Raw genomic sequence first — 16,586 nt, 5'->3', positions numbered from 1 at the left:
TCCTCTTTTAATTCCATGCATCAGTCTTAGTAATTGCATGACTTGTTTACACTGTCTAAAGAGTGAGATTCATGAGAGATTAGCTTGCATAGAAATTCTAAGATATTTTGAAAAAAGTATAATGAATTCCAGCAAACGTTACTTTATGTCACAATAGTAATTAAAATGAAAAGAGAGACATCCTATTTTTCTGTAGAAATTAACACCAGTCAGTAGATGAAAGCAGAAGATAAGAGAAAAATCCTGCATATCCTCACTTTTACTTTCTACTGACTTCTCTGTTCATCACTCTGATGTACCTTGAATGATTGTTTTATTTATATCTTATAAATGAGGAGATAACCAAAAATTGTTTAATCACTTGTAACATTACACATTGTTCCAGTAAATCCAGCCAAGGTCCCATAGTGTGGCTTTGTGTGTTTCAGTCCAGTTATTGACTTTTTTTTTCCCCCTGATTAATTTTATTCAATAACATCTGCTACATTTAAATTCAGCCATTCTTTCAAATACATTAGTAAAGTAGTAATAGAAAACCTGTGCTGAAAATGATAATGCAATGCATTTGTTTTGTTATTAAATCTTGGTTTATATATATGTATGTATTTATGTACTGTATATGCTCACGTTTAAGTTCTCCCGTTTATAAGCCAGAGCTTGATTTTACCGTATAATTTCCGGTATTTTTTAATATCGGTCATATAAGTCGAATGCAGAAAACTTGCGGTATTGGTCCAGGAGATTATGATATGCTAACATCCACCTGAGAGAGTAACCACGAAACACACTGCCTTTTTCTTCTATGTATTATGCCCAGTTGACCACACGGTAATATTTTGTTTCTCACATCCTCATACACCTTTATCGTAAGAGCATCCGTTATCTACGATGGAGCGCTCAATTAGAAGAAAATATGAAGCTGGTTTTAAACTAAAAGTCGTTGAAGTGGCGAAAGAAATTGGTCACTGTGCTTCTGCAACAAACTTCGATGTGTCTGAGAAACTGGTGTAAGATTGTAAGGCGCAAGAAGATGTAAAAAAAATATATATATATATATATATTATTTTATATATGCTCAAAAAAATTAAAGGAACACTTTAAAAATGCATCAAGTCTCAATGGGGGAAAAAAAATCATGCTGGATATCTAAACTGATATGGACTGGATAACGTGTTAGGAATGAAAGAATGCCACTTAGTTTGATGGAAATTAAAATTATCAACCTGCAGAGGGCTGAATTCAAAGACACCCTGAAAATCAAAGTGAAAAAATGATGCGCCATTTTGCCAAAATTTAATTGCACCAATGAAAAATCATACTCAGTAGTTTGTATAGGCCCCACGTGCTTGTATGCATGCCTGACAAAGTTTTGGGGGATGGTGGTTGGGGGGATTGCTGATGAGCATGCTCCTAATGAGATGACGGATGGTTTCCTGGGGAGTCTCCTCCCAGATGTGGACTAGGGCTTCACTGAGCTCCTGGACAGTCTGAGGTGCAAACTGGCGGCGTCGGATGGACCAAAACATAATGTCCCAGAGGTGTTCTATTGGATTTAGGTCAGGCAAGTGCCGGGGCAGTGAGTGGTATCAATTCCTTCATCCTCCAGGAACTGCCTGCATACTCTCGCCACATGAGGCCAGGCATTGTCATGTACCAGGAAGAACCTAGGACATACTGCACGAACGTAGGATCTGACAATGGGTCCAAGGATTTCATCCTGATTCCTAATGGCAGTCAAGGTAGTGTTGTCTAGCCTGTAGAGGTCTGTGCGTCTTTCCATGGATATGCCTCCCCAGACCATCACTGACCCACCACCAAACCTGTCATGCTGAATGAAATTACAGGCAGCATAACATTCTCCACAGCTTCTCCAGACCCTTTAACGTGCTCAGGGTGAACCTGCTCTCATCTGTGAAAAGCACAGGGTGCCAGTGGTGGACCTGCCAATTCTTGTATGCGATGGCAAATGCCAGTTGAGCTCCATGGTGGCGGGCAGTGAGCACAGGGCCCACTAGAGGACATCAGGCCCTCTGGCCACCCTCATGAAGTCTGTTTCTGATTGTTTGGTCAGAGACGTTCACACCAGTGGCCTGCTAGAGGTCATTTTGTAGGCTCTGGCAGTGCTCATCCTGTTACCTACTGATGGGTTAAGGACCTTCTACGGCCCTGTCCAGCTCTCCTAGAGTAACTGCCTGTCTCCTGGAATCTCCTTCATGCCCTTGAGGCTGTGCTGGGAGACACAGCAAACCTTCTGGCAATGGCACTTATTGATGTGCTATCCTGGAGAAGCTGAACTACCTGTGCAACCTTTGTAGGGTCCAGGTATGGCTTCATGCTACCAGTAGTGACACTGACCGTAACCAAATGCAAAACTACTGAAAAAACAGATGAGGGAAAAAATGTCAGTGGCCGCCACCTGTTAAACCATTCCTGTTTTGGGGTCTAATTGTTTCCCCTCTAGTGCACCTGTTGTTCATTTCATTAACACCAAAGCAGCTGAAACTGATGAACAACCCCCTCTGCTACTTAACTGACCAGATCAATAGCCCAGAGGTTTCATTGACTTGATGCTATACACTGATTAAAAAGTGTTCCTTTCATTTTTTTGAGCAGTATATATCTATATATAATATAACACACACATATACACATATATATCTAATACGATGTGTTTTAAATATTCTAACTTGAGCATTAATCACAGATTTGCTTACACCATTTAGTGCTAATAAAATCCTTTTACTTCTCAGCCATGTTTCTTTTGAGTCATTTAGAATGTAAAAAGCCCTAGACAGTTTAAGATATATTGCTTTCCCACTTTTTGTTGTTTCTTCATTTTATTATAAATATTATAAAATCATTTTAATTTGAAGTGAGCGGTGCCCATACATTGCCCATAGGTGGCACTACTTTACCACACATTTTTTAATTGTTGTTTGTGTGCCACTTTCATGCATAGTTGCTGATTAGATTAAACTCAATTCAGTGCTACACAGCACACTTCCATTTCCATGGTAATATTCATTATTAAATAGTATATCACAATAACTGAAATTAAGATTTGCATTATTTTAAATATTGACCTTACAGTTGTGTTTTTATTATTTTTTACTGATAGCTTTGAAGGCTGTTTGTGTGTAAATATAAAATCTTTACCAATCCTTTTTACTTGTGTTTCTTCTTCCAGGCTGTTCCTTTATCTGTTCCACCAACAGAAGATTCATTTCGGCCAGGAAGTCTGTTCCGACAGCTGGCATCCCAGGATGAAGAGCCTGCTACATCCTCTTTGTTTAAGCTTGGCTGGCTATCCAGCATGACCAAGTAACTCTTTTACAAGGGACATTTTAGTGAATGTACAGAGTTTATAAGAAATAAACTTACATAATATGTGAGTTACAAGATTTTTCTGCTTCATTTTTAGATAAAACACGATTTTAACTTAAAATTATAGTGCTGTGTTTAGAATACAAATGTTTTAGCTTTCACACTTAACACTTTCTAAGAGTTTTTGATAGATTTTTATGCATCAGTCCATTTGTTGTGTTTTTTTCTGCAAAAAGTAATAACTATCTTAGTAATGTAACCTCATCTAATTCAGGACTGTGGTGAGTGGCAGGAATTCATCTATGCATGACTGAGCACAAGGGCGGACACAGTTTGGATAAATGGCAGCAGTCCACCATAAGCAGCGCAGGACCAGAGGCAGTCTCTCAAAGATGTAGGCAAACTGTGCAAACTCCACCCAGGCAACAACCTGATGCAGAATTCAAAACCAGGAGAATGAATCTGTTGGGCAGTGGTACTAAATATGACTTCACTGTGCAGCCCAATATGGCTTTATGACACTGCTTTAAGTCACAATAAACACCTAGCAGTAGCTTTTAAATCAGTCATCAAGAAATGGAAAGTGTATGGCACAGCAGTAAAGCCACCTACAGCGTGCCATCCTCAAAACAGAGTGATCGTATACAAAGAAGACCTCTGAAGAAGTCACAGGCTTCAGTGACTGTGATTAAGAGAATGGCAAATATATAAAAAAAACATGTTAGATTTTGCTTGAAGGCATGTGGGAAACTGCATTCATCTGGAAAAAGGTTTTGTGGTCTGATGAGGCCAACATTGACCTTTATGGTCAGCAGACTAAATGCCATGTTTCCCCTAAGCCAAACAATGCACAATATCAAAGCACACCATGCCCACAGTGAAATATGATGTAGCAGCATCATGCTGTGGGGATGCTTTTTTCCTGCAGGTCTGGCCTGACTTGTGAGGATTAAATGAATGCATATGAAGAAATCCTGGAGGAAAACCTGATGTCTGCAAGAAACACTGCACCTTGGGAGAAAACCACAAGTATACAGCCAAAACTAACCAGCAATGACTTCAAAACAAAAATGTTAATGTTCCGAAGCAGCTGGGTCAGAGTCTTGATCTCAATCCTATTGAGAATTTGTTTATGGATTTGGAAAAGGCTGTGTTCTCACAATCTCCATACAACCTGACAGATCTTGAGCAGTTTTACAAAGAAGAATGGAGACAAATAGCAGTGATGTGCAAAACTGAGAGAGACCTGTGCACACAGACTCGAGGCTGTCATGGCTGCCAGTATCTACAGTATGTAATACTAACATGTAGAGGGTGAATGCTTAAGAGATTAATTATTTTGTGTTTTATATTTGTAACTAATTTAGAGCACTTTGCGGAGGCCTGTTTTCACTGTTGTAACATTTTTTTTTTTTCTATTGATCAGTGTCAGAAAAGCCAAAGTGAACTCGCTGTTATTTAATGTTGGTAGCAATAACAGGTGAATAATTTGTATGCACAGTGTGTGTGTGTGTGTGTGTGTGTGTGTGTGTGTGTGTGTGTGTGTGTGTGTGTGTGTGTGTGTGTCTTTTGATTGATCCAGGATGCTGCCTTGAATCAGGTACGTGCTGTTCTTTCTCAGTGTTACTATGTCTAGTTGGACTTCAGGTTGTCACCAGTTTGAATTACTAAACACAAAATTTGTTCTCTGGATCATCCAGTTTCACTACATGTTCTTAAATTGTGCTTGTAGATTGACAAGAATTTCTAAATTTCTTTGTGACATAGTCCAATAACCCCACTGTTTTGAGCATCAGCTTTTGAGTAGATAAGCAACGGTGATTGTTTTGGTTGAAATTACTTCCTTTCATCTATTCATTTTTTAATCCAGTAAAGGGTCAAGGGCATCACATTTGGACATAAATCAGTCCATCAGCCCTGAATGGAATGCCAGCCTATTATGTACTGTACATGCATGCATACAGACGGAGTCATGCGGGATCAAAAGAAAACCTCCAGTCATTCTAACACCTTGGAAAGTGGGCAGAAAGTCCAATTATCCATGAGAAAGTTCATACTGAACAGGGCATAGCGTATAGAACAGGCTAAAATTCCTAAAAGGTGGCTGTGAGGCAGCAATACTAACCTGTGTGTCACCCTGACTAGCTTTTTAGTTTTGCTAAAATCCATCCTTGGAGTTTTGATTTCCCATTTGTCACTCTTGTTTTGTCAGTGACGACAGGTGTTAAACATGTCTAAATATACAACATAGCTGTGCTACCCATTTAAGATGGGTTGAAATCTAAGTAATCAACATAGACTTCAGCATTAATGTTTGCAGTAGACCATTTATTAGAATATATTTTGTAGTAATAGTGTACTACATTTTTCATTTCAACAGATGGCTCATCACAAACATTACTACTGCTTTTATGAATCCCTTACCAAACGGCATGTAACAGACACATAGCCAACGAACAAATGCACAGACACGCAGCCATTTGTCTTTTCAGTTAAGATGGATCAGTGACATATGATGACTTTTATTATCTGTCACACCAGTGAGGTGGTTATCTGTTCCTTATTTTTGACATGTTTCCATTTTTGCTGTATGATTCAGTAGATGTATTTCTGTAGTTAAGGACCTATCCAAGTCTGGCTTTAAAATGCAAATATTTTATCACATTAGGAATTAGTTTAAATACATTTTGTATAAATTCTCTGTTGTCCATATTAGGTGAATTATATTATGAATTATACTATTAATCATATTATGTTTTATGAGAATTATTTGGGAGTTTAATAAGTTCCCCACCAACACTGCGATGCAGCCGCCTTCATGATCAGATATACAAGGTGGCGCAGGGAAACGGGAAATTTTGGAACGAGCTGTTGGTGATTCTGGGGGTGTCAGCAATTGTTTGGGACCAATGCAACCTCATTTAGAACATCTTCCCATTAGTTATAATGGAGCAGTGGAGTGGTGCGCAACGAGCTTTTGCTGTGAAAGCCATAAGAATGGTGATAGTGTGACTGCTACGCAAAGTGAATTTTGGCGTCATTACCAATTAGGACGTCATGATCGTGTCCCGTCCACTTATGCGATTACAACATGGGTGCTTAATTTCGAAGAAACGGGTTCAGCCTTAAAAAAAAAAAAATAAGTCGCCAGGTGGAGCCACTTTGCATACTGCTTGACAATTGATGGCAGCTATTCGACGATTGTTTGGAAGGCGCATCATTTCGTGCAATGGTGCCATTCAATGGCCTCCGAGATCCCCAGATCTCACTGTTTGTGATTTTTTTTTCTGTGGGGACATCTTAAAAGCCAAGTGTACCGCACATGTCCTGCAACCATTGATGAACTAAAAAGGAGGATTGAAGAGGAACTCCCTGGCATTTCTCTTGACATGTTACATCGAGCAATGCAGAATTTCCACAACAGGCTGTCAGAATGTGTACAGAGAAATGGACAACACCTTCATGATGTTTTCTTCAAAACATAAAATGAATATTGATTACCATCATCAATTGCATATCTTGTACAATACATTTCATCATTAAATGTATTTTGCAATGTGTTTATTTGTGCATTGAACATCAATTGAAAATTTCCCATTTCCCTGTGCCAGACTGTACTGCTTGTTGCCATAAGTGTCATTGTTTTATGGATTAATTTCCACAACACTGGTTTTCTTCTTATAGCTGGAGTGAAAGAGTTGGTAGATCCAGTCTCTTTTCAGTCAAAACTGGCCTTTACTTGGTAGGTGAGCATCTTGTAAAAACAATCTTAGCCTTTAAACCTGTGAGATGGGAGAATACTTTTTTTTTCCTCTCTCTTTAGGTCATAATTGAGACCTTTGACATTCCAGCTTATAAACTTCAATGACTGATCAGAAATATGCTACTACTGAGTGGACATTTTGTGATCTTAAATATCAGTGAAATAAATGTGTATTGCCTGGGTGTTGTGGTTAGTAAGCTAGCACATAAAGTGACATTTACTTCTTTGGAGTAAAATAACCACAGAGATAATACTTTGCTATCTTTCCCTTTGCTTACCTTCTCGCTCCCCCTCCAAACACCAACCCTCCCCATCTTACATCTGCAAGTGAGACTAAAGGTGCTTTCCCACTGCAGAAGCATTTTGTTGGAACCAGAGGCTTTTTAGAAAATGGGACTGTTATAACATTCCCACCACAGGATCTTGGGCCATTTAAGGGTCATGTTAGGTAGTTTCTGGTACTTTCTTTAACTGCTACTCCAGGGTGTGTACCTTTCATTCAAATAGGAACTATCATGGGAGGGGTACAGGCAATGAATTGTAATAATTGGTTGACCACAAGCCCTGATGCCATCTTACAAATCTGTTAGTAGTTTGGAATTTGGAGAGTTATTTCTGAAAATGGAGTACTGCACTTCACACCACATCACTCATCATAGCCACCTCACTGTTAGGCCGTGCCATGTGCTGCATCAAAGCAACGATCTCCCCGGCCAGAGCATCTCGAAGCTATTAGGGTCTCCCTTGAGCTCTAATATCCATCACTTCACACCGCATCACTTTTCTTTGCACATCACATACATGTGTATAAGTCATATCACTGAGCTATTATTAGAATGTGTGTTACAAACCTATTACATCTGAAAAGGGATGAATATGATGTACAGACTTTTTTTAATTCCTTTAAAGAGGGCCAATGCTGTGTATTTGCACTTAAGAACTTTTTTGGTTATTGACTGTCAAACATCATGTTTCAATGGCTTCGGGTCAGCCCCTGATTTAGTTTTAGTAGACGTCATGGTGCTGTACATAGTGGGTATCTTGCTCGTAAAGTAAATTGGCTGAACCTTCAGTATTACATATGGCCTGTACTCTTCACTTTAGGTAACTGTGGCTACCTGCTCAGACACTAGCGCCTTAAGTCTTTTCCTGACCCCCAGAATGCAGAGGAGAGGCACTATAATGTCACATATGAACTTTCACTCTCAATTATGGACCACAGCCTGATACTCTTGAGTACAGGTGGAGGGGGTCTCAATGTGTCAGGTGGGAGGCTACCCTACCAGCCAGTGAAGTTCTGCAGCATTGTGATTACATATGTATGATGTTGATTAGAACACTCCATATATGGATGTTTGAGGGCGGTGTTTCAAGCGCATGCCTATATTCAAATTTACAATATGACTATGATTTATAAATGGTAAGTTGCATAGAAATGTGCATACAGCAGGTTTCATAAAATCTAATTTTTTTCCTGTACACATTTTCCTATATTTTTTTTTGCATGCACATATAAGCACTAATGGTATTCCCATTACCCTTTATCTATCTATCTATCTATCTATCTATCTATCTATCTATCTATCTATCTATATACTGTATATAAAAGAAAATCCTGGAATGGAAAGCAAATGCAAGGCTACTATACATGATAATCTCGAAAGACATTTTAAAGACCCGCGAGACCAAGGAGACTTGCCACGGTGCGTCTCGAGGAGACCGTAAACATGAGACTTGGTGCCAAGAGATCGTCCCGGGGCCGTAGCAAAAAGGACAGCGGCTGTACAGGCTTTAAAAATATCGAAGGGCAGCGCGACAGCAGCTACCCCAACCGAACGTGAGCAGCGTTATACATCCTGCAAGAAAGAATTCAACCACGCCTGCAGCCAGAAATAAAAGACAGGTATTGCTTTTACAACGTCACGCGAGACCATGCAGTGAGCCATCATTTAAAACAAGTCAACAGACCTCTAAGCTAGCAGTTGTTGGATTGCTTTTGGCAGGCAAGCATCATGTGCTCCGAGCTCTTAAAACAACGACATGCGACAGGCAGAAGAGGAAGCTAGCAAGCAGCAAAAAGACCGCAAATGATCCAAAGGCATATCCTTAGCATACGTTCAGCCGCAACACCCTTCACAACACGAGCAGTATTATACGTCTGGGAAGAAAGAGATGTAACCTCGCGTGGGGCAGGAAATAAAGAAACAAGTATTGTTTTTACAAAAGTTTTTAAAGATAAAGTGAAAATAATGCATATGTAACAATTCACAAGAAAATAACAATCTCTTTAAATTGTAGATTGCCTGCCTAAGGTAAAGTCATCCCTGATGAATGGGGACGTGGGAATGAGGGGTCCTTTCATCGGATTAGCGCTATTTCAGATGTGGAATGGCAAAATGGGGGAGGCAGCTTGATGAATGAGGTCTCCAGGACTTAAAACAAATCCAAATCATATTATGTGATATCATGTAATGTGAAATTCTACTTCGTACTTCTAGAATTTTTATTTTTATACTGTATTGAGGATTTATTCTGTTCTATGTATTGTACTGTATTGTATTGACCAAATCACAGCACAGAAACTGCACTCGTTAAAGTAGTAAATGACTTGCGAGTAAATGCAGACAGAGGCCATTTATCTGTTCTCATCCTCTTAGATCTGAGTGCTGCATTTGACACCATTGATCATAATATTCTTAAGAATCGCCTTAGTCAATGGGTGGGCCTCTCTGGCAGTGTCTTAAATTGGTTTGAATCCTACCTGGCAGGGAGAAAATTCTTTGTTAGTTGTGGTAATTATAATTCAAAGACACATGATATCCTATATGGTGTTCCACAAGGCTCTATCCTTTCATTTATGTTAGGTAGAATGCCCAGAGGGGACTGGGTGGTCTCGTGGCCTGGAACCCCTACAGATTTTATTTTTTTCTCCAGCCATCTGGAGTTTTTTTTTTTTTTTTTTTCTGTCCACCCTGGCCATCGGACCTTACTCCTTTTCTATGTTAACTAATGTTATCTTATTTTAATTTTGTATTTTATCTTTTATTTTTCTTTTCTTCATTATGTAAAGCACTTTGAGCTACTTTTTGTATGAAAATGTGCTATATAAATAAATGTTGTTGTTGTTCTTTTTGACACCCACTGCACGCCCAACCTATCTGGAAAGGGGTCTCTCTTTGATCTGCCTTTCCACAGGTTTCTTCCATTTTTTCCCTACAAGGGTTTTTTTTGGGAGTTTTTTCTGGTCTTCTTAGAGGGTCAAGGCTGGGGGGCTGTGAAGAGGCAGGGCCTGTTAAAGCCCATTGCGGCACTTCTTGTGTGATTTTGGGCTATACAGAAAATAAATTGTATTGTATATCCGGTAAACCAAACACAGGAGTTGGCGAGCTAAGCGAGCAGGGGGCAGAGCCCCCTAGTATATATAAAATCCTAAGCCTAAAAATGCAACGATTTTATGTGACCTTTTTTGTCATACTTTAAATCGGCCTTATTTTAAAACCTACATATAAATGTTTTGTATCATTCTTTTCAGAATTTATCGAACTTTAACATGATGTTGTTAGATTTTCAGATTCTTATTCCGTTTTGAAACTAAAAAATATCAAGAACTCCTGTCACGCTAGATGAGACTTAACCAAGAGTGCCAAGAGATTTAACCACGCCCGGGGCCAGAAATAAAAGACAAAGAGTAGGACAGCCAGCAGTTGATCGAGCAAAGAGGAGGTAAAAAAAAACAACTTTGTTTCTCATTGTATTACCGTTTAAGAGGGGGTTTCAGAGGAGCGGCAGCATCTCCTTGGGGTGCATTCAGTCCCCCTTTTCACAACGTGAGTGGCAGACTGGCCACAACAGGGGGTTAGGTGCCGGGGGGGCTTGCCCCCCTAGTTATATTTATAATATTGCTATATCTAAGTCTTGTAGCAGATAAGAAAAGGTTAAAATACTACTAACATATTCAGATGATACAAAAGATGGAATAGTGGCAAATGTGTTATACTGAAACTGGTGTAAGTTGCAAATACAAATGCTTATCCAGGCCCTCTCACTTTGCTGGGGTGCTTCATTGTATTCCACATACACATTTACACATACACTCCTGCATTTAGTATACTCATTTCATGTTTTAAAAATTGTTGGAATCCATCTTTTCAGCTGCTATTCCACTTCCTCAGGGGAGGTGAAGATGCAGGATTGACTGTCAATCGTGACTTTAACCGGAAACAGAAGAGTATATTTGATTTCAGCTTTTAAGTGGGCACTGTTTGATGAAATCTGGCAATGTACTGCTTTGGCTGTTTTTAAATATTCTCTTCTCCTTCTGTCAGAAGTGGAATATCCAGTTTTCTTTATCCCATAGTTTATGTTAAACTTGTAGACTTTGAAGGATTGGATCCATGCAGGCGTTAAGCAATCTCAGGGTCAGCTTTAGAGTCCTCCCTCAATATTTTAGAAAGAAATTCTGCTACAGATTTCACTGGTTTGCAGCACTCGATTTCTTCGGGTAGTCCTTCAATCCTGACGTTTCTCCTCCTCTAGCTACCTTTAGACACCACAAGCTTATTACAAAGCACATTACATTCAGTTGCTTCAGCAGTTATTAGCAGCAGATATCATTTTTTCCATGTCCTTGATGCACGTTGTGAACGGGAGCTTTATTTCTTCCAGATTTTATTCTCAAATTTGCTCATTTTTTTCTCTATACTTTCATCCATTTTTGCTAGATTTTCTTTCAACCAAAGGTCAACACTGTTGCTTGAAATTTACCTCCTATTGGAAGTTTTTTATTTCTTGCTTTACCCAACATCATGTTTTAAAATTGTGACCGCTGTTGTCGCCTCTTTGTCTCCTCTGGCAGCGGCAGCTATACGGAGACAGCCAGTTAGACGGTCATCCTATCCGCCACCAGCAGTTGTATGCTGACGCTCCCCAACAGTGTAATTGTGAATCGCAGTACCTATGAGCTTAATCACGTAACACCCCAGCATGACGAAACACCCTCAGTCAGTCAACAAAGCGCCCATCGTATTACACTACAGTTAAGATTAGGGCCCTGTTATACTGTGTTTAAGATTAGGGTTGTGTGATGGTTATCTGACTCGAGCGTTTCATGACTGACGTTGTTGGCATTACCTGATCTACGTCATAGGTATTGCAGGCTGCAGTTAGACCAATCTTAAAACTCTTAACTTGCCTACAGTAACATGTAATGTGTTTATTGCACAATACTTAGAATATTTAAAGCTGAGCACTCAGCTAACCTTTTGGCTTCTCTTTCTACCTTCTCTGGATAAGTCTACTCCACCCAGTGTTTGTGTGTGACTGAACCCACCTGAAGAATGAGTTCTTATAAAGTGAAGGAAGTAGCTGGAGCAGAACAGCAGCTAGGAAGTTGCCACTCTTGCCGACTGTTTGAATGAAATCTTCTTTACTAAATAAAGTCTTAAAACTGGTCTTGCTAGTCCCACTATAAAATTCACTTTGCCCAGTACTCAACTGCCTGTCTTTTGTGCAACTTGGAAACTCAAGCATGACAAAATCAATATTGCTTTGTTAGTGACAGTTTTGATTTTATATCTTTGCTTTGGTTTAGATTAGAACTATCGGAAACTAATAGTCTGACCAGTGCAGTGTCGGACAGGACGAAGTGTTATTTGGTCATTTACAGTGTCCTCCATAATATTTGGGACAAAGACACACTTTTCCTTGATTTACCCCTTTGCTTCATAGTTAAAAATTACAGATCAAACAATTTAGGCATGATTAAAGTGCATATCACAGACTTTTGCATACATTTCAGTCACAGCATGTAGAACTTACAGAGCTTTTTCTACGTGGTTCCCCCGTTTCAGGGCACCATAATGTTTGTGACATTCCAGTGGCAGATCTATTAAAGCCGTCGTATTTAGGACTTATCGTAGGTCATACTGTATATCCCTTGCATGCAATGATTGCGTGAAGTCTGCGATTCATAGACATCACCAGGTGCTGAGGGTCTTCTCTGGTGATGCTCTGCCAAGTCTCTAATGCAGCCATCTTCAGCTCCTGCTTGTTTTAGGGGCTTATCCACTTAAATTTCCTCTTCAGCATATGAATGGCCTACTCAACTGAATTTAAATCATGTGACTGGCTTGGCCATTTAATAATTTTCCATTTTTTAGCTTTGACAAACTCCTGTGCTGCCTTAGCGGTATATTTGGATCATTATCTTGTTGTAGGATGAAGTGCCGTCCGATGAGTTTGGAGGCATTTACTGGAACTTCAGCAGATCAGATGTTTCTCTACACCTCAGAACTCATCGTGTTGCAGCTCCATCATCAATGAATATAAGTGTGCCAGGCCCTGTGACAGCCATAACACCCCCAGCACCATGTTTAACGGATGAGGTGGTCTGCTTTGGATTTTGGCCCTTTCCTTTTTTCTGCACACTGTGCTCTTGTCATCACTCTGATACAGGTTCATCTTTATCTCGTCTGTCCACAAGATCTTTTCAATAATTCTGCAGGCTCCTTGACGTCCTTTTTCGCAAACTGTAATCTGTTTTTGTGGCTAACTAATGGTTTGTGTCTTGCAGTGTGGCCTTGTATTTCTGTTCAAGAAGTCTTCAGCGGATAGTCGTCTCTGACACGTCCACATCTACCTCCAGAAGAGGGTTTCTAATCAGTCAGACTGGTGTTGTGGCTTTTTCTTTACTGTAGTGAGGATTCTTCTGCCATCAGCAGTGGGGGTCTTCCTTGGTCTACCTTTGTGATTACTGAGCTCACCATTGCATTCTTTCTTCTTAATGACATTCCAGACTGTTGATTTTGGTCATCCTAGGGTTATACCGATGTCTCCAGTGGTTTTCATCCTCCTAATGGCTTCTTTGACTTTCATTGGCACAGCTCTTGTCCTCATGTTGAACATTATGTGAATTTCCCCTTGGGATTAATAAAGTCTATCTATCTATCTATCTATCTATCTATCTATCTATCTATCTATCTATCTATCTATCTATCTATCTATCTATCTATCTATCTATGGCAACTGCAGACTCCAAAGGGTAGAAGCTGAAATAAAGCTGAGGAATCACAAACACCTGTGACGCCAATTGTCCCAAACATTATGGTGTCCTGAAAGGGGGGGACTGCATAGAAAAAGTGTCATTTCTACAATGTGTGACTGAAACTGTATGCAACTCCTTTTAAATGAAGTCTGCAATGTGTACTTTAATCTCATCTGAATTGTTTGATCTGTGATATTTAACTATGAAGCAGAGGGGGAAATCAGGGACAAATGTGTCTATTTGTTCCAAATATTATGGAGGGCACTGTATGTATTGTCTGAGCCCACCACTCTGATCAAACCTGAAAAAGATGGAGAAAGATGTGATCTGGTGATTTTTATAGAATCTCCACAACACTCAGATTATAATATATGAATCTATTTAATCAGCTGCCCCAAATGCTTAATGAAAAGAATTTCCACAGTAAAGTCTTTACATATTACACATACTGTATGTAGGCACTTGCACAAACTGGGATATTAAAATTACCTTCTAAAGGTCAGGAGTCGACACCTCACATAAAACACATTGTGTGTACGTGTCCATTATGGTGCAGTCTACTATGACACTTCCGTCAGTTCACATTTACATTCAGACAGTCAAAATGGGGGCTGGTTTTATCCCCCCACCCCTACGAGAAAACTAAGTGAAGCATATAACCTGCAATTACTTGCCATACTAATGCAAACAACGGTATAAAAAATAAGAATGTATAAACAATACCAACTATTGTACAGTATCTATTCACAAGAATAAACCATTTTCAAGAAATAAAAAAATTAACATTTGGTAGATACAATCATTACAAAAGTGTCAATTGCAAATGCTCAAAATCAGAAAAGATAAGCAAACGTCCAATTTTTTTTTTTTTTTCTCCAGTTTGTTTTTCTTCTGCAACTTTTGAAGTAAACATTTAGTTAGTTAGTCGTGTTTGGCACAAGAGATGGCAGTCACCTTTGGTAGACATTTGAAGAGCAGATGTCGAGATTTCTTATACACAGTCAGTAAACTTACATAAAAACTAACAAGTAATAGTAGACACTGGAAGTCTTTCTCCCTTGCTGTACTATTCTGCTTTTTTGTAATTTATGAGGCAGTACAGATTGCAGTACAAGTAATCCTAAGAGTTCAAGGGAGTAGCGGTGATTCTGTAGACCTTTTTTGGTTTATTGGAATGTAAATTTAGACCAGGGAAGGCAGGACTGGCTCAGAGGACCAACTCCAGTGTTCTCCAGTACTTGGACGCCGTGTTCTCCATCTGCTTTAGCCAGCCTTTCCTTCTGCAAGGTTCTCCCAGGGGCAGATGACTTCTTTCTCTGTGCTCTTTGCCACATTTGGACCATCTTCTTCCTCATCCTCAGAGTCAATTGGGTAGATCCGACATTCAGACGGGATGTCCACCTTTATCTGAAAGAAGCTACGACCAATTACAAAAAGACATTATTGGCAGACAAATATCAATTATATCTTAATTTATCATCAGCTCCACAACATTTGCTTTAATGAAGAATATGCAAAATAATTTACAATGCCTTTCAAAGGAATTGTGAAGTGCCTTTTCTTTAAATTATGCAGCAGTGATATCTTTTTCAGAGTAGATGTCATTATGCTGTGTTGTTTATTCCTCCACACATCTGGTGGAAAATGCAAGGATATGCATGCACCATTGACAACAATCCTTGAAAATTCAGTGGGAAAATCCCAAAACTTTGGTATACATCCATCCATCCATCCATTATCCAACCCGCTATATCCTGACTACAGGGTCACGGGGGTCTGGTGGAGCCAATCCCAGCCAACACAGGGCACAAGGCAGGAAACAAATCCCGGGCAGGGCACCAGCCCACTGCGGGGCACACACACACACACACTAGGGACAATTTAGAATCGCCTAACCTGCATGTCTTTGGACTGTGGGAGGAAACCCACGCAGACACAGGGAGAACATGCAAACACCATGCAGGGAGGACCCGGGAAGTGAACACTTTGGTATACAGTATAATGTAAAATGCAAATAAACAGAAAGCTGTGATTAGTTGTTGAGGAGAGAAACAAAAAATTGGCAATAGCTGGCATAAGAGGAGAATGGGCATCCCGGCCAGGAGAGAGGAGGATTCATTACTCTGATGGGAGGCCAGAGCAGAACAATTTGGCCAGCGGGAAGGAGAAATAACTGTGCCCAGGCCGGTTTCATTTAACAGACAGACTAACAGAAGCCAATAATCGGGAGCTGTTCCATTCCCCCATAGACCAGGTAGTGGTGGTCTTCATATGGGAACCCAGTCGGGACACCGGCAGGGATGCTTGGGATATGGAGTCTGGAAATGCAGCCCTGTCAGGGTCCTTACATACCAATAGAGTTTACTGTGATTGGGGGGGGGAAACCTCCCTACTTTTCTTTATGGCCCGGAAGTGCTTCTAGGAATGCATGACGACACCAGAAGCATTCCCGGGTCA

At 39.9% G+C, this 16,586-nt stretch overlaps 2 protein-coding genes across 5 annotated transcripts in view; one reads left to right on the top strand and one right to left on the bottom strand.

The window, feature by feature from the left end:
- The window catches only part of cog1 (component of oligomeric golgi complex 1), a 58,578-nt gene extending 55,186 nt beyond the window's left edge, over positions 1–3,392 (top strand). For all 3 annotated transcript variants that reach the window (XM_051936232.1, XM_051936231.1, XM_051936233.1), the window contains one exon: positions 3,188–3,392. In XM_051936232.1, the coding sequence (XP_051792192.1) occupies positions 3,188–3,325 (138 nt within the window). In that variant the 3' untranslated portion in view covers positions 3,326–3,392. The remainder of the gene's footprint in view (positions 1–3,187) is intronic.
- Positions 3,393–14,491: 11,099 nt separating this feature from the next.
- The window catches only part of LOC114665051 (regulator of G-protein signaling 9-like), a 200,797-nt gene continuing 198,702 nt past the window's right edge, over positions 14,492–16,586 (bottom strand). Inside the window, exon 19 of one of the 2 annotated variants that reach the window (XM_028819421.2) lies at positions 14,492–15,546. In XM_028819421.2, coding sequence (XP_028675254.2) covers positions 15,393–15,546 — 154 coding nt within the window. In that variant the 3' untranslated portion in view covers positions 14,492–15,392. The remainder of the gene's footprint in view (positions 15,547–16,586) is intronic. The other variant, XM_028819422.2, reaches the window with a different exon arrangement.

This window comes from Erpetoichthys calabaricus, chromosome 14, assembly GCF_900747795.2.
Source record: "Erpetoichthys calabaricus chromosome 14, fErpCal1.3, whole genome shotgun sequence".
In the NCBI taxonomy this organism is placed as follows: Eukaryota; Metazoa; Chordata; class Cladistia; order Polypteriformes; family Polypteridae; genus Erpetoichthys; species Erpetoichthys calabaricus.
Note: the sequence above shows the minus strand (reverse complement) of the source record. Positions and strands in the feature narration are given on the sequence as shown.